Source organism: Galeopterus variegatus, unplaced genomic scaffold (assembly GCF_000696425.1).
Source record: "Galeopterus variegatus unplaced genomic scaffold, G_variegatus-3.0.2 Scaffold2086, whole genome shotgun sequence".
Taxonomy (NCBI): Eukaryota; Metazoa; Chordata; class Mammalia; order Dermoptera; family Cynocephalidae; genus Galeopterus; species Galeopterus variegatus.
Genome location: NW_007728197.1, coordinates 309,436 through 328,056, shown reverse-complemented (window position 1 = coordinate 328,056; position 18,621 = coordinate 309,436). Strand labels below are relative to the sequence as shown.

At 44.7% G+C, this 18,621-nt stretch overlaps 1 protein-coding gene across 1 annotated transcript in view; it reads left to right on the top strand.

The window, feature by feature from the left end:
* Positions 1–14,542: 14,542 nt before the first annotated feature.
* GAD2 (glutamate decarboxylase 2 (pancreatic islets and brain, 65kDa)) overlaps positions 14,543–18,621 on the top strand; it is an 82,042-nt gene continuing 77,963 nt past the window's right edge. The window contains exons 1-4 of the mRNA XM_008580422.1: positions 14,543–15,101; positions 15,851–15,910; positions 16,099–16,248; positions 17,576–17,809. Of these exons, the coding sequence (XP_008578644.1) occupies positions 15,026–15,101; positions 15,851–15,910; positions 16,099–16,248; positions 17,576–17,809 (520 nt within the window). The 5' untranslated portion in view covers positions 14,543–15,025. The remainder of the gene's footprint in view (positions 15,102–15,850; positions 15,911–16,098; positions 16,249–17,575; positions 17,810–18,621) is intronic.

The following is an 18,621-nucleotide window of genomic DNA, read 5'->3' as shown; positions in this document are numbered from 1 at the left end:
ATTGTGTCCACCATGGTGTAATGGATATGAATTTTAAAGTTTTGTCATAAAACGTGTTTCTTTATGTCAGGTGGAGTTGGGGGGCAGGAGAGAGAGTGACGCAGCTGATTAAGGAACAGATTCTTCAAAGTCCTCTGAGTTAAATCCTCTGTTCTTTCAAAGGCCTCCTCAAGAAATGCCCTCACTGGAAAATCTCACTGAGCCATCTTTGTCTCCTTTTTCTCTCTCTTCTTTACTCTAGTTCTACAAGAAACTGCCATAGGACATTTGCTTCTTTATTTTCATTTCAAATTCCAAGTTTGTAATTTGTAATTTCAAAAGTTCTTATTCTTCTTAGCAATAAATGCCCCGAATATGAAGCCCTGTGTGATAAAATTCTTATTAAATTCTTACTCTTGAAGAACAATATGCTTCTGTGATGTAGAACATGGTTTAATTAATGTGCATCCTTCCCTTTAGCCCCAGCTGCTAGGAAACTATGAGACATGTGTAGGCTCCATCTTTACACATGTGTTTCTTTTTTCTCCTTTGTTTCTCATTTACAACTTCTACTTTATTACCTTGATAGTATAATTACTTCTATTATAAACCATCTTAAATAATTTCTGGAAAAATATATTATTGAATTACATTTCATTAGAATATTCTAGCATCAGCAAGAGTGAAAGAATCTGGATAGTATTTTCTCTTCTAGGAATTCCTGTAATGAGAACCAACTTATATATATCATCTCCCAAAAGGAAATGCTGATCTAGTATAAAAAGGGATTCTTGCCAGCGTGAGAATTCAAGGGCAGAATCTTATCTGATTCTTCGGTGTATAAAGGGCATCTCTGTCACTCAACATAAAGCTATTATTTAAACATAGAAAAATATTACCAAGAACAAAAGAGACATTTTTTCAGGTAATGGATCAAGAAGGCAGGACCTCTGTAGGAAATTACTGATGTCATATTAAAACAACAACAACCACAACTAACATCAACTTAATGCTGGGGATTATTAGCTAGACTGCTAGTGACCACTGTAACTATGCTGGTAATATAATTATTTGTAAGGACCTCTTAGCCTGGGACATTGAATCAAGAATGTGAAGCTATAGGAAATATACTACTTCCGTACAGGAACATAATTGGTATCCTGCTTTTTTTGTTATTTCTGGAATGGTCTGCTCCCAAACTTGATGCATTTAAGCATTCACTTCTACCTCATTCCCCTATTAAAATACCAGCCAATAAGAATAAAAGAAGCTATGAACTGTTTAACTCTTTTTAATGTTTTAGAGTATTACAAATGATCAGTCATGCTAAAAAAATGATTTACTTTATCTCTGAAAATACTGAGGGAAACTGACAATATTTACAAACCATTACTAATTGCCATTTGTATTATCTTGCACTTTTATGGTGCCGGGGAACTTGATATCTGCAATAGGTTCCCACAGTTATAATATCTTCAGCTTGTTCAAGGTGAGTATGGTATTTGTTTTCTCAGCCTAAAGGATATATATGCTCTCACAACATGTAAACGTATGAGCTCAAATATATTGAGGTAGCACGCAAAGAAAAACATTACTAATGCTATGTAGTATAAAAGATAATGTTACTTTGCATGTAAAGTAAAATGCAGTACCATTTTGTTAGTGTTCAAATTGAAGTATTGCTTAAAATATATCTAATTATATGTATACCAAACTATTCTAATTTGTGCCTTGATACATAAAATCCTCAACTATGCAAATGGAAGTATATACCATCTATGCAGCTACCTTTATGCCATAAATGGGCTCCAGTAGGTTCATGAAGTCACACTACCATTCTTTTTGTGGGCCGTTTGTTGCACCACCCTCCATATTCAGCATCTGCTTCACCTGCAGACAAAGATGACGTTTAGGCCAGACTTCAAAGCAGCCTAAGTAACCTTCTTAAATCTCAACTGCATTGATGATAGAGAAATGGATTTCCCAAAAATTTTTATGATTTTCTCTCATTTGTAGGTAAATAGACCTTCTGTAATCTTGTCTATATCTGTCATTGTATGGTAAACTCTTTTTTCGTATGGAATGCAAAAATTCACCTAGTCCAAGCCTGGTAAAAATAATCACAAATTCTTAATTTATAAAATTTAAGTAAATTATGTTTCTTTAGATTTTTAAAATATTGTACCTACTTGCTTATTTCTAAGTTAGCTTTATAAGTGTATTTACATATTCAGATTATAGTAGTATATCAATTACATTATGTTAAGATTATAATATTATATAGATCTTTTGAATTCTTCTATTCCGTTTAGAAGTCAATCCAAGAAGAAAAACGAAGATCAAGGAAAGACAGGTAATTATTATTTTTATTTTCAATAACTCATCTTATGCAAACCAAAATATAAATCCATATATTGAAATTATGATTAAAAATCACTTATTTGATGCAGATATATTTGGAAATTAATGTGCTCTTAATACATTTATGTTATAAATATGTGGTTTATATGTAATTTATAGGATCTTGACTATTGAAAATAGCCAGCGTAGTATGAGGCATACACTAAGAACTCAAATATGTTTTGAAGGAATTGTACTGTCCCAATATAGAATTTGCTTTTCTTGTTCCACTGAACATTTTTAAGTGGGCAATTTGAACATGCCTGTATCCATGAAGTTTCTTTCCCCAAACTCCTTTTCGTTTTTTGTCCTTTGACATACACTGAAGCTCACTTAAAATTTTTATGGATTTTTAAAGAAGATAAGGTTTGTGTCACCTGCAGGTATGGCACACTTAAATCCACGTTATTCTCCTTTTCTTATAATACTCCAGTTTGTCAACATTTTACTATTTTCATATTATACCACTGTTTTGATCAATATTTATGCCAATTAATTTCCAGATGGCGTTAATAACAAATGAAGAGTTCTTCTATTAAGCATGAGTGAACACAGAGTTCCCAATTTATGAATCAGTGGCACTCTGAAAGTTCATCAATAATTGGTACCTCAAACTTAAAAAACACATTTCCCTAGAAGCTGTGTAACACCTAGTGGTTTTCCAGACCTACCTGTTTACTTCATGTGAAATCCCATAAGACTACAGATACTGAGCACCACAGGAACCAGAACTGTGCTCTCAGTAGACACAAGGATTAAAAATGTCGAGGACACACCCTTGTGTACATGTCATGTGCAGCTACTAAAATCTAGCACATTGTATCCCCATACTGGCCAGCCACCAAAAACAAAATAAAATAAAATAATCTAGCACAGAAATTAATCCCCTAAAGACCAATGGGGACAGGGAGGATGGAATGTTACCGAGACCTTGTGTGTATCAATGTACTGATGGCTGATAAAATTTGAAAATACTGTGCATTAGCAAAAACAGGCCAGCTTTTATCATAATGGCCCAAGGGTCAGGAATGAACTCTGAGCTAGACTGGCCAAATTGGAACACTGTAATCACTGGCCATTCTAGTAACTACTAGTTTTCTGACAACTTAAGTGCAATAGATATCAGAAAAACCTACTCCAGCAGCTAATGTTCTATTTAAAGTAAGAGATTAACGTTTATCTTTTTAATTTATGGTATATACTGTTTTTGCACATTTCAAAATTCTCCTATTTCCATTGACATGTATGTGTTACTAGTAAATTATAATAAATAATTTTAAAGAAGAAAACAAATATCCTGTAAGTTTAAGTGAATAGAAAACTACATTGATGCTATGGTATACTTATGTGTTTATTTACAGTCAGGGAAAATTATTAGATTTGGAAGATTTCTACTATAAGGAATTTTTTCCCAGTTGTTCTGGACCAAAGGAATGTAACTCTAGTTTAAGAGAACAAAGACCACAGCAAGAACTCCAGAGTCAATGTTTTAAGGCTAATGAAAGGTAATAAACTATAATTTAAAGTACAGCATTTTCAATTTTAAACTCAATTACATTTTCTAAACACTTTCATTTTATGTATGGACTATTGACAAAGCAGTCTTATGAATATTGCATTTTATGAGTGATATGTTGTTTAAAAGTAAAATCATAAGTGTTACAGTAGGGTAATCAAACATCGGAGTTTTCCTAGCAAAAACACGTTTTCTTGGTGTAATTATTAATAGCACTCACTTTTAAAAGTACCTAAGTTTAAATAATAAATTCTATGGTCATTTAATTGTAAGAGTTACCACATGCAAAATCTATGTTCAAACTTTAAGCAATAAAATTTTAATCATTTATTGGTTTCTTAATTATGTTTGCAATTTCTCAGAATCAGTGATATCAGACTAAAAAATATTTGACAGAAAAATTCATAGAAAAATATGCATTTTGGATTTGATTTGTCACCTTGCCACTGACTTTGTGATATTAAGTAACTCCTTTTGTAGCTTATCTAGTACTTTGGGGATTTTTTTTTCTTTCCTCAGAAAATATTTATGAAGTTTTGAGATCTAGGGTACATAATAAGATGGAAAAATGGTATATGAGAAATGGGAGTGGTGACAGGCAACAGAAAGCTGTTTATCCAAAATTCTAAGTGAACACCCTGTCAGCCCAGGGCACTCAGATCCCCTCCCCCATCTCTTTTACAGTGTGACATGGTGGTTAAGAGAAGAGGTTTTAGAGTGAGGCAGTCTTAGATTTGGATCCCGACTCTGCCACTTAGCAGTGGAGTGACCTTATTCATGCCGCCCTACCTCTCTAAGCCTCATTTCCACATCTGCAAAAAGATTTACTAATAACTGCCTCACCAAGTTGTTGTAGAGATTAAATAAAACAATAAAGCACCTAATACTATATGCAGCACAAGAGAGGTGTTCCAAAGATGGTGGCTGTTACCATCTTTATTTGCTTTTCCAGAATCTACCTCAACTATGATTTCTGCTCCTTGTCTTCAAAAGAAGATTCATTCTTCTATTTTGGGATCAAGAACTGTAACATGTTGGAGCTTAGAGGTGTTCTAGTCTAACCACACATTTCTATACAGGAGAACACCAAGTGCCAGAAAGATGAAGTGACTTGCCACAGGTTACACACTGAGTGTGTGAACTAAAATTTAAGGTTTTTCACTCCCTACCCAATTGCTTTTCATTGACGGATCTGTTTCCCATTTTAACAGCCCACTCTGCCCTTTCTCCGGTATATCCTTTCCCTTCCCACATCCCCACCAGAAAATACACATCTATTGTAAAATCATTATATCCCTGAAATATTGCCTGATGTTCCAGTGACCTATATGGACATGTACTCAGTAAACACTAGAATAAGAATGCTAGCAGCTGGCTTTGGTTGAGTCCTTATTTTGTGCTACACACGATGCTATTATATCATTTCATCCTCACAGCAACCTTGTGAGGCAGTTACTATTATTGCTCCATTTTATAGATGAGGAAGCCAAGTCTGCAAAGTTTAGTGACTGCAAATAGTCACCCACATAGTAAGTGATGGAGCTAGAATTTGAACACAGGCCTTCCTGAGTTTACAGTCGATGACCTTAACCACTATGCAGTATTGCCACCCTTTGCCAAGCACCACACTGGGCATTTGAGGAAGGGGTGGATACAATGGTGCATTGAATGTGATCCTTACATCTGAGCAGCTTGATGCTAGAGAGAAAGTATATTGAGATAACAAAGGTGAGCAAGGTAACTCCAAGAAGGGATTGTTTTAACTAAGGAAGCTTAACAGCCAAATGCTGTTTTGTTTCTATGTCGAGTGAATCTTAGTAGGGTCCTGGATTTAAAATAGAAAACAAAACAAAACTCAAAAACAGCTCTAAAGGACATTTTGGGACAATTGGAGAATTTTGAGATTAATCTATATGTTGGAGGATGATACTGCAGAAAGAATATCTTTGTGTGTGTGTATACACACACACAAACACACACACACACACACACTAAGTACTGACAACACCCAGAAACATGTGAGTAGGTCTGGGAGTAAGGGACAACAGCAAGGATGAATTGAGTGCCTTGTGGATTTTTTTAATTTTCAAATAAAAATTGTATATATTTATGGTATAGAACATGATGTTTTGGAATATGTGTACATTGTGGAGTGGTTTAATCAGGCCACGTAACATAGGCTTTACCTCACATACATTTTTTTGTGGTGAGAACACAATGTCTGCTCTCTTAGCAATTTTCAAGTATATAATATTTTGTTACCAACTATAGTCACCATGTTGTACAGTAGATGTTTAATTTGTTCCTACTATTTAATTGAATTTTGTATCCTTTGATTAGCATCTCACCAATACCCCTCACCAAGTCCCAGGTAACCACTATTCTGCTCTGCTTCCATGAGTTTGTCTTTTTTAGATTCCACATACAAGTGATATCATGCAATATCTGTCTTTCTGTGCCTGGCTTATTTCACTTAACATAATGTCCTCCAGGTTCATTTGCGTTGTCACAAATATCAGGATTTCCTTCTTTGTTAAGCTGAATAGTATTCCATTGTGTATATATACCACATTCTCTTTATTCATTCATTTGTTGATAGACACTTAGGTTGACTGCATATCTTGGCTATTGTAAGTAATGCTATATTGAACATTGGTGTGCAGATAGATATCTTTTAGACATACCGATTTTATTTCCTTCGGATATATACCCAGAAGTGGTGTTGCTGGATCATGTGGTAGTTCTAATTTTAATTTTGGGAGGAACCTCTATACTGTGTTCCAAAATGGCTGTACTAATCTACATTCCATCAACAATGTGCAAGGGTTCCCTTTTCTCCACACCCTCACCAACATTTGTAGTCTTAGATCTTTTTGATAATAGCCATATGAACAGGTGTGAGATGCTACCTCATTGTGATTTTAATTTGCATTTCTCTGATGATTAGTTATGTTGAATATTTTTTCATATCCCTGTTGGCCATTTGTATGTCTTCTTTTGAGAAATGTTTATTTAGGTCCCTTGCCCATTCTTTAATTGTATTTTCTTATTATTGAGTTGTTTGAGTTCCTTACACATTTTGAGTTTAAACCCCTTATCAGATGTATGGTTTGCAAATATTTTCTCCCATTTTGTAGGTTGCCTCTTCATTCTGTTGATTGTTTCCTTTGCTCTGCAAAAGCTTTTTAGTTTAATATAACCCATTTGCCTCCAGCTCTGTTCTTTTTGCTCAAGATACTTTGGCTATTTTGGGTCTTTTGTGGTTCTATATGAATTTTAGGATTTTTTTTCTATTTCTATGAAAAATGTCATTGGAATTTTGAATAGAAATTTTGATAAGAATTGCATTGAACCTGTAGATTCCTTTGGTTAGTATGGACATTTTAACAATATTAATTCTTCTAATCCATGAACACAGCATATCTTTCCATTTATTTGTGTCATCTTCAATTTCTTTCATCAATGTTTTATAGTTTTCAGTGTACATATCTTTCACCTTCCTTGTTAAATTTATTCCTAAGTATTTTCTTTTTGTAGCTATTGTAAGTGGGATTGTTTTCTTGATTTCCTTTTTAAATAGTTCATTGTTCTCATAGATTTTAAATGAATAAAAGCTGGTAGCAGGTAATTGGTGATTAGAAAATGGCATTTAAGGGCAATAGGAGCTGACATCTTGCCTTCTCCTAGAATGGGACCCACTGGAGTCTCTGTTTGGCAATAATGAGATACGTGGTTTTAATTATGGAAAGAAAATAAATGGAGAATGGAATGGCAAAAAATTAGACGGAACAAGAGCGCCTCAGTTAAGGGATGGGGAATCGTGATAAAAGCATCAGCAGAAAAGAAGCAGAAGGATACCGTGGGAAAATCATGAGATTTGAGGCTGCAGATCTGGGTTTGAGTCCTCAGTCCACTTCTTACTAGCTGTATCACTAGAATTAGTCTGTTTTCTCATCTGCAGACTGAGGATAAGGAGAATCTAAGGCCTTGTGGTGCTGTCCTTAGAATTAGAGATAACGTGTGCCATGTCCCTGGCAGATGGTTAATACTCAGTATTATAACAGAAATCAGCTGGACAGGTATGAGAATTCAAGTTGGTAACTCAAAAGAGAATGATCTGCTCCATTGATACCCACCATGATGCCACATAAAGACCTTCCTTGTCAAGTATCCACTGAGTTCAAGATGTTCTAAAAGACCAGTATAGCAAGAGAGTAATGCATGAAAGGATACTGATACTACCTCATCCATGTCCTCTCTTCCACTCTCTCTTGAGCCACTTCACTCAGGTTTCCAATCCCACCACTCCAATGAAGCTGCTTCTGCCAAGGTCTCCAATGACTCCATTTTGCCATGCCCCACGATCTATTGTCAATCCCTATTAGCTGCATGTAACACTTATGATTACTCATTTTTTTTCTTTGAACACGTTCTTCGTTGGTCTCCAGGACAGTACTTCCCTTGCTTTGCCTCTCATTCTCCTTCGCTGAGGCCTCCTCATCTCACTAATCTCAATATAGGAGTGACCCAGTCCTTTGCTTTATCAACACACATTCTCATGACCTTAAATATTGTCTATGTCCTTCAAATTCCTGAACTGAAATCTCTAGCCTAGATCAAGACTCATATATCCACATGCCCACTCAATAAATATCTCCTTTTGAATATCTAATAAGTATCTCAAACTTAGTATAACCAAAACTAAAATCTTTATCCCTCCCCCCACCAAAAACAAACAAACAAACAAAAACCCCATTCTCCTCTGCAGCCTTCCTCATTTGATTAAATGGCAACTCCATATTTCCAGTTGTTTAAGCCAAAATCTCTGGGGACCTTCTTAATTCCTCTCTCTCATACCCCACATCCAATCCGTCAGCAAACTGTTTTAGCTCTACCTTCCAAGTATGACCAGAATCTTACCAATTCTCACTTCCTCCTCAGTAAGCCTTATCCAAGCCACTATCAGTCTTGCTTAGACTATTGCAGAATCTCTTAACAGGTCTTCCTACCTACTTCCACTCTGGCAGCCAAATCCTTTTATGAGGCATCCCTCCACTCAGAATCCTTCAATGTTTTGCTCACTCTGAGTAAAATTCAAATCCTTATCATAGTCACAAAGCACGATATTTTCTGCCGCACTGTGTTCTCTGCTCCTGCTCTCATCTCTCACTATTCTCATCCCTGCTTCTTACTGCATTCGAGCCACAATGGCCTCCTTGCTGTTCCTTGAACATAATATGGACACTCTAATCTTGGGACCTTTCCATTGGTTGATCTATCATCCTGGAATGATTGCCCTTCCCCAGGAGATCTGCATGGCTCACTCACTTTCTTCTTCAGATCTCTCCTCAAATGTCAGCTTATCACAGAAGCCTTTCCTGACCACCCTCCATGAAATAGCTTGTACGCACACATGCACACGCACATGCACACGCACAGACACCGCACAGACACCACCACTCTTTCTCCATTAGCCTGCCTTACTTTTCTGATGGTATCTTTCCTCCCCTGCTGTTTTAAAGTTGTGTGTGATCCTCTCCCACACCAGACTACAAACTCTGTGAAAGCAGGGACTTTGGTTCACCCATCACCTACACTGGTGGCTGGCATTTAGTAGTTGCTCAATGAATGAATGACTATGTAGCTGCATTTTAGGGAACAACCTACTTTCCCAGGCAAGCTGCCGAATCTAAAGATGAACATTGGCAGAGTTTCCCAACAGGTTTGGGAAAGTTCTCCCGCAGCCTCCCTGAAAATATTGACTGAAAAAGCTAATTAAGGGCCGGCAGCTCCTGTGTCACTCACTAACAGAGTAGTTGGTCAGATTTGGAGGATTGTTTTTTAAGAAACCTTTTAGCAGTTTTAAAATGCAAAATGATGGATGTCTACTTAGGCACTTTGAATTTTCCTGTTTGACCAAAGTATGTTAAAGGTTAAGGCACTAAAATATTTGTTTATTAATTGTGAATTATTTCCACCCAAACGAAGCTCACCGTTTTGAACTGCATCTTCTGACGCTTTGCTTAGCTCTCATCCAGACACAGCCACCAGGTTCCACCAGCCCCTCTGCTGCTCGCTCAGAGGAGTTTTGGAAACCTGCTGAGATAATTATCGCAGATACGTTTGGCCATTACGCTGACGTTTTTATTGTGCCTTTCTGAAATGCCTGCGATTTGGTGGGAGGTGTGGGGTTCGCTGGGTGGATCCTCTGAGCGGTGAAGCCGCCGACACTCGGGCCCTGGCTGTCGCTCGCAGGTGCTGGGCGGTGGAGAACCCCGAGGAGGAGGACAGCGGGCCCGCGGCCAACCCCTACGACTACAGGAGGCTCCTTCGCAAAACCTCCCAGCGCCGGCGCCTCGTCCAGCAGCTGTAGCCCAACTCGGGAAGTGCCCGAGAGCTGCGGGGCTGCAGGAGCCAAAGCGGGAAACCCTCCGGCCGCGCTGGTACCCCCGCGCTCTGCAGCTTCGGCCTTGACCTCCGCAGGGGCCGCCTGCTGCGCTGCCCTCGAGTGCCAGGCCAGCCTTCGGTGCCCCGGGGGAGCAGGACTTGCGAGATCTCCCGAACGCCGTCCCTCCGTGCTCCCTCTCCCTCCACTCTCACCAGCCCTCCGGTTGTGTCATCCCTGTCCCTGGTCCCCTAATGTGTCTTTGTTCACTTGTTTGCGACTCCTTCTGTGGACGCGACTGCGCCAGAGCTCCCCCCACCCTTTCCCATGTTGAGTGGCCCCGGAGATGACTTCTTTCCTGGAAACTGCGCTCCAACCCCGCGGACACTCGCGGGCCGGTTGAGTCTGCGAGAACAAAGCCCGGGTGGGGTGGGGTGTAACTGTGAAGATGAGCTTTATCTGGAACTTAAGCTCTCCCCTCCCTTGGTGATTAAGGGTACTAAATAAAGGAAGAGCCTCATGAAAGTCTGTTTCGAGGACTGGTCCGCCGTGTTCCCCTTTGGGGCCGGCTTCTGCCGTACGGCTGTGCTGGTGGCGGCGCCCAGGAAGAGGGGTTGGGGTGCCTTCTGTCCCCATCGGGGAACCCCTCACCTCCGCATCCACACGGCCACCTCAAACATACGACCTAAGTTATTAAAAATCCTGTACTGGTGACACAAACGCGGCCTCCAGATAAATCTCCTAACCCTCCATGCACACATGCACGCCGCCTTCCCAACCAATGCGGCTTTCTTTGAATTTGTAAAAATTCCAGCCCCGCCACTGATCTGAGCTGTCAGACTTTAGTTTGTCCTAAGTCTGCAGATTTGGGGTAATCTCTGCTCCTCCGATGGGTGTATTTAAGACGGGGGAGATGGTAATGGACGGGCAGAGGTTTGCAGTCTCAGCTCCCTGCACTTATTTGAAAAACCGGGTTCAGCTCTTCTATGGTACTGACAGTCTCCCCTTCTACGTGGCCTGGAGAGGCTGAAGAAGGGTGGCGAAGTGGTTCCACAGACAACTAAATCGGAAGAAGGGTCTGGCCCTTCTGCGGGTGCCCACGGGCCCGAGCCAGAAGACTTTGGGGGAATACTGGAGGAGCGTATGACGGTGTAGTGTCTGCAGCGGCTGATAACGTGTCTTGTGCCTCTTATCCACGGGGCATAATACTCTCTTCAACGCAGAGTTGGCGCAGGAAGGTCCCCCGAGATGACTCGTGCAACCTCTTCATTTTACGAGTGAGATCTGGCAGAGCTGAAACCTCCAGCCGTGACCCGCCGAAGCCCACAGTCCACGTGCACTCTAGGCCTTGCTCCTCTTATTTCCCGGGGTTCGCACCGCGGCCTCGCTTGGGGCAGGGACAGGGAGGGAGGTGTCGCCACCAGCTGTGCGGACCGTCGGAGGCTGGGCCTGGCCCCGGCACGTACGAAACCTGCGCAGCAGGGCACGGGGGGGTCGTGGGGGGCAGGAGTGTCTGTAACCCGAGGAGGCCCAGCCCCCTCCACCCCTACCCACCCTTTCACCCAATGCCAGGAGGCCGGGGAGAGCCCGGCTCTGCTTTGCTGCTAGGCCCATCCTTCCATCTGGGCTTGGGGTGGCCCCTGTAGACCAGAGCCCTGGCAGCCCTGCCCTTCCCTTGCTGGATGGGGAGGCAACAGACCCCGCCCTAAACTCTACCCCCCCCCCCCCCACACACACACAGTTTCTAAAAATTAGGCTGGAAAAAATGTCAGACTCTTGGTGAAAGGTTGCAATGGTTAGGGATTTTTTGTTTGTTTTTCTTTTGTATGTCTTTGTTTCCTCTCCATTTTCTTTCTCTTTCTTCCATCTCCCCTTCTTTGTCTGTCCTTCGACATTTAAGCACTTGCAGGACACAGGGAAAAATTTGTACCAGACACTCTTCTTTCCTGCGGCAAGATCTCTCGGTAAACCACCGAGAAGAAATAGGTCACCCAAGGAAACCGTCCCTGGGAGGCTGCCCCTGAAGCCTAGGGTCTTTCTCCCCTAACTCGAAGGAGAGCCTTGGAAAGCTTCTCCCCAGCGCTGGCCGTCTTCCCAGTCGGTGGCTGCCTCCTTTGTGAACTAATGACTGTAATTATTACTTCCCTGAGTTCTTTTGTTGTCTCCAAACCCGAGCCGAGATAGGGAGGAATGGGTTTTTTTTTTTTTTTTTTTTTTTTCTCAAAATAAAATTCTCTACAAAGCAAATTATCATCTAGGGAGGGACAGCGCGTTAAGGAAAGACGAATCAGATCCCGTCTGCGTCTGAAGTAGGGTGTGTTTAAATTAAAAATGTAAATACCACCATTAGATTCAAAGTACTCCAGAGCTGCGGGATTTAATGGATTTTAAACAGTACCATTAAAGTCATTGGTTACCAAAAAAATGACAATAATAATAATCAGTTAAATTCACATGATTTCTACTCTGGGATTTCTACCCTCCTCGTGTTTTAATCCGTTTCTTCCTGTAAGGTTTTGCTTGCGTTTTAAACGCTTATATTTTTGACCACTCATCCACAGTAGAAAAGTTCTGCAATCCCCGTCTGCTGGCTTGAAGTGAAATATTTGCAGGATTTCGTGTGGATTTTGACAAAGAACCGGTCTCTCCGTCTCGTATCTGCACAGCTGGATACTCTCTGGATACTTCGTGGCCAAACTCCATTCCTGGAGTTGTCAACCTTTGTCAACTGCAACGTTGGAGCCAGGAGGGCCGAAAAGAGGGACCGAAATGAAGCTCCCGCAGCCTGGTCCGGGACAGAGCCGAGCGACAGAGCCAGCTCAGCGTCACGCCTTCGGCAGGACCCCTCCAGCGCCCTCCCCCGCTCCCACCTCTGGGCCCGGTGTCCGCAGTGCAGATCCTTTGGCTCCTCCCGTATCCCCTGAACTCGGGCACGTGAGAAGAGGACAAACCTTTGTGGAGAGAATCGAACAGGGGACAATTGTGCCCGGGGACACAAGACTTGAGTGCGTACGCGACCACCCACGCCCCAGGACACCCCTCCTAAGCGAGGGTCGAGGGGTGGTAGTCAAGACTGAGTATCTGCGGGTCTCTCTGCTTTGGCAACAGCTTTGGTTGGTGGTTCCGGAGGTCAGATTAAAAACGGCATCGTGTAAACACGATGGAAATGACAGGCGCTCGCTCAAGGCGCGGGTTCAGCAGACTCCGCAGGAAGCCGAAGGCAGCCCTTTCCCGCCAGGGTCAGTTTCTCCCTCTCCCCACGAGTCCCAGCCGCAAGGCGTACTTTGAAGTTGATCCTGACCGCCAAGAAAAAGTAACGCGAATTCAACAGGCCACAAAATCCTGTGCCTGCCTTCCCGTGTTTAACAGCTTTCCGAGAGAGGAAATCAGAGAGAAAAGATTGACTTTCTCCCCCTTTCTTTGTTAGAAAAGGAGGAACGCCCTTTTCAGCAGGCCACAGAGATAGCCAGTCTCCCTCTTCCCGCCCCCACCCCACCCCGTGAAGCCTCTCTGGGGTCTCAGGCTCTCTAGAACCAGGGCCCAGCAGGCCGTGCCTTCTTTCCTCCTCAGATTTGGAAAGCCCCGATTGCTTAATTGGAAACCCTGTGCCCCCCTCCCACGTGCACCCAGAATCCCGTCACACGTAAGCAGCGGGCCCTTCCACTCTTCTGCGGGCCAAGGTCACCAAATGACCCGATCCCATCCCCCGTCATCCGTCAATCCTGCTAGTTCTGGCCGCTCTCCCTCGCGCGCTTCCAAGAAGCTTCCGTTTGTTTTGTTTTTTCCCCCAGCCCGAGGTCCTAGGTGATAGACTCCAGCGTGGATTTTAATTGCCTCAATCAGCAGTCTTTCTCCCCAGCCGTCAATCAGAACCTGGACAGTGGGTCCCACGAACGGTGAGCCCCCGGGGACGGCGCGGCTCAGCAGGCAGGCACTAGGCTCTACCCAGGAGCCGAAATGAGCCCATCGGAGCGTAGACGCCTTTCCCCCACCGTTCCCTCCCCAAGCTCATGAATGGCGCCTCATCCCAGCCCGGCGGCCCCGGCTCTCGAGGTCGCAGCGACCTCGGCACCAGCTTGCAGGAACCGTGCTCCCTTCCCCGCAGCCGGAGCCGGACCTCAAACAACACGCCGATCGATGCGTATATAAAACTCGCCTCGGCCCCCTCCCCGCCTGGCCGGGGTCTCCCTGGTCCTCCCCTAGCTGAAGCCAGCGCGCAGCGGCCGCAGCAGCACCCTGGACAGCGCGCCGGGCTGGCCGGAGCAGCCCGCACTTCACGCCTCTGCCCTCCCGGGGCCGCCTCCTCTCCTCCTACCCCCTCGCTCTGACTCCAGCTCGCGCGCAGCCCGCCTCGCACCCTCACGATCCAGCTCCCTCCCTCTCCATTTTTTTCCCTCCTCCTCCCCCTCATTCGTCCCCACTGGGCTCCCTGTCCCTCAGAATCTTGCGCGCGCTCCGCGCCTTCAGATCTCGAGGCTGGGAAGACCCTTCGGTCCCCTTCCCTAGTTAACCTCCACGGCTTGCACAACGTTGTCACGTCTTTAAGCTTTAACTCTAGCACAGGCACACGCAGACACGCACGTCTCCTGACCCTGTGTGACACCCACCCTCGCCGCGCGGCCGCGCTGGTCCCGTGTGGCGCCCTCCTCCCGCCACACGTACGCGCGCGCAGGGCCGAGCCGAGCCGAAGGCAGCTCGTCCGCAGCTCGCACTCGGAGGCGACCCGCTCCAATCTCGCAACGCCGATGGCATCTACCGGCTCCGGCTTTTGGTCCTTCGGATCTGAAGATGGCTCCGGGGATCCCGAGAACCCCGGCACAGGTAGGAGAACGGGACCTTAAGCAGGAGAGCTTTGCGGGGCCACTGGGGTTTACGGGAATACGAGCAAGAAAAAAGGGATTTTTCCACCTGAAACAGGAAACTTCTCCGGGCACTTCGCCCAGCTGTCGGGCTAAGTCCTTGACTGATGGCCCAAGAGCCCAAGAGCCCGCAGCCCCTTTTCTCCTGGGAAGATGCCTAAAGAAAGAGCCTCTAGCCCCTTCCGCTGAAGGCTGGGAGGGTCCCCCAAAGACGGCGGGGTCTCCAGGACACCGAATTCCGTGGGCCTGGGCGTTGCTACCACCGTGGTGTCTGGACCCCGGGGAGGGACAGAGTGGCGGTGGAGATAGAAAAAATGCAGAAAGACACAGAATTCTTGGTCTGGAAAGAGGACATGAGAGGAAATGTACAGCTTCGGTGTCTAGGAAATCTCGCTCCAGCTAGGTAGGGAGAGGAGTTTGCCTGAACCGACTGGCACCTGGAGGAAAGTGCAAAGAGCCGCTGTGTGGGCTTGTCCTTGGGAAACAAATCAACGAACTGAGGACTGGTCCGCGCCGGCAGGCCCCCGCGCGCCTCCCGCACCTTCCCTTCGCTCAGCGCCAGTGAGCCCGGGGTCCGGGGCGCATGCCGGGGAACGCGGCCCCTTCCCGGACCCCGGGCTTATTGACGTCGTTCACCTAGAGCGAAATTTCACTCGTGCGTCTGCTGTTCTCTTTCTGCCTCGCTGCCCGTCCGCCTGTCTTTCCTTGCAGCGAGAGCCTGGTGCCAGGTAGCCCAGAAGTTCACAGGCGGCATCGGAAACAAGCTGTGCGGTGAGTGCCCGCGCCCAGGGAAAGGGGGAGGGCACGGTCTGCGCCCGCGGCCGGCGGGGCAAGGTCGCCTTCTCCGCTCAGCATTCCCATCCGCGGAGTCGGGGTTTCTTGACCGCGGATCGTGGGGGGCGAGGGAGTCGGGCCCGACGCGCGGCTGACCGAGTCTGGTGCTGCTTGTCCTTACCCAGCCCTGCTCTACGGAGACGCGGAGAAGCCGGCAGAGAGCGGAGCGAACCAGCCCCCGCGGGCCGTCGTCCGGAAGGCCGCCTGTTCCTGCCACCAAAAGCCCTGCAGCTGCTCCAAAGCGGATGTCAACTACGCTTTTCTACACGCAACAGGTGAGGGCGCCTTGCGGACCGGGGGCGCCCCTGCCCCTCGCTCTGCTGCGCCCGCCGCGGCCTGGCAGAACCCGGCCCTGGGAGCCCGACCCGAGGCGTCGAGGCGGCGGGGGCAGGCGGGCTCTACAGGAATCTTTGGAAGAAAGCGACAAAGACTGGGCCGGTCCGCTCTGTCCGAGCCCCAACCCCGGCTCTGCGCTCGCGGAGGGTTCGGAGGCCGCGGCGCTCTCCCCCAGCGCGGCCGTCCGGATTGTGGTGGCCGGGGCACCCGCGCGCCCAAGCCCGATGTCGGCTCTCCCGTGCCGCGGAGGCTCCGAGCGGGACTCGGTTTCCAAATGTCGTGCCAGGAGATTCAGAACTGCAGAATTTTTTTAGGTCCTTAGATCGTAAGAGTAATTTGTACCTGCGATTTCACAGGAGAGCGCAGTTTTACCCCCGTGCACTCGGTCTCCCAGATGCACACACACAGGCACACATGCACACACACGCACGCACACACACGCACGCACACACACACACACGCACACTAACTTTGGAAACAGCGGGCCTTCCTAACAGGCCAGAGATTCTAACGTTGCAAGTTCCACTTCGCTTTGTTGCCGGAAGGCGTTCGTCAAACATTTCTGACGTGAAGTGTTTCCATACGTATTTAAGATGATTTACTGAGAGATAACATTTAGGACGAACTCCTGTGAAATAGATAGAGAGGCACACTCTCTTTTTCAGAGAGGAGAGGAGAGGAGAGGAGAGGAGAGGAGGGAGGGAGAGGGAGAGGGAGAGAGAGAGAGAGAGAGAGAGAAAGAGAAAGAGAGAGGGAGAGAGAGAGGAGGTGCCAGGGTCCTTTAACCAACCAGCTGTTTCAGGAACTAAGAAAGTAAGAACTCACTCACCTTTAATGTATTCATGAGAGATCTGCCCCCCATGACCTAAACAGCTCCAAACAATGCCACATTGGGATCAGATTTCCATATGAGTTTTGGGGGACAACACATCCAAACTCTATCAGTAACATCTTGCATAATTATAGTATAATATCACAACCAGGATACTAACAGTAATATGATCTTTCAACCTTGTTCAGATTTCCCCAATTTAATTATGAATTGAAATGCAAGAATTAATTTGGGGAAGAGGAGAATCATAATTTCTCTCATCCATTCCCCCTGCCTTTAAAAATGTCTCCTCCTTAATGAAAATGTTCCGCGTTTTCAGAAAGCTTTTTTTAAACCATAAAATCTCTCAGTTCAAAGAGAAATTGCTGATCAAGATCTTGTCTGAATGTTTTCATAGTAAATCTTAAATGTGGTATTTTAATTCCATTCTTTAGACCTGCTGCCAGCGTGTGATGGAGAAAGGCCCACTCTGGCGTTTTTGCAAGATGTTATGGATATTTTGCTTCAGTATGTGGTGAAAAGTTTCGATAGATCCACCAAAGTGATTGATTTCCATTACCCTAATGAGCTTCTTCAAGAGTATAATTGGGAATTGGCAGATCAACCACAAAATTTGGAGGAAATTTTGATGCATTGCCAAACAACTCTAAAATATGCAATTAAAACAGGTATTGTCCAATGAGAAATAATAAAGCTCTTTCTTCTTTTTCTATAAAAATGTTATCTGTTTTATGGGGCTACTGATATTTTTTAAATTGCAAAGTTATCTTCATCATTTAAAAAACAGTCATTATCGGAATGATTCAAATCAAAAGTACCTTCTACTATTATTGTTATTGCTTCTGAAGTTGATAACATCAAAAACATTATCTAAGTGTAAATCTTAGATTTTTCATCGCACTTATTTGGCCACGGAGATTAACCACTGGTGTAGAAGCAACCATTTGTCAGCAGAGGCCAGTAGAAGCGACCCAAAATGGAGAAAGAAAGGGAATATGGAAATGAAATCTCAAAAAGCGAGATCTGGACAAAAGCTGGTAATTTTCTTGGCATGATCAGAGACTGGATTAACCATCCTAGGTAATCACTGAGCCGTGCCAGAGGGATGTTTTGGCATTGTCTCAAATGGCCAAGACTTCAGATTTGAATTTCAGATTTTCTCCAATTTTTAAAGAAGTGTGTACACACATACAAAAAAAACCACAATATAGACTAGCAATTCAGCCATTTTATATAAGGATGTGTGTCCCTCACAGCCACTGTGTATGTAAGCTAAAGAAAAAAGGCGGAGGAGCAAATCAGATATCCTTAGGGGCACTTTTTTAAAAATGTATTTTGTGGTCTTATTGTTAGTTTTTTGCAGTATTTCTTATATTCTAGTCATTTTATAGCTCCAGGTATTACATTTATTTGGGTGCATTCCAGGCTTTCGTTCCATCTACACAAAGCCAGCTATTCATCTGCCCAGGTCATGATCGCC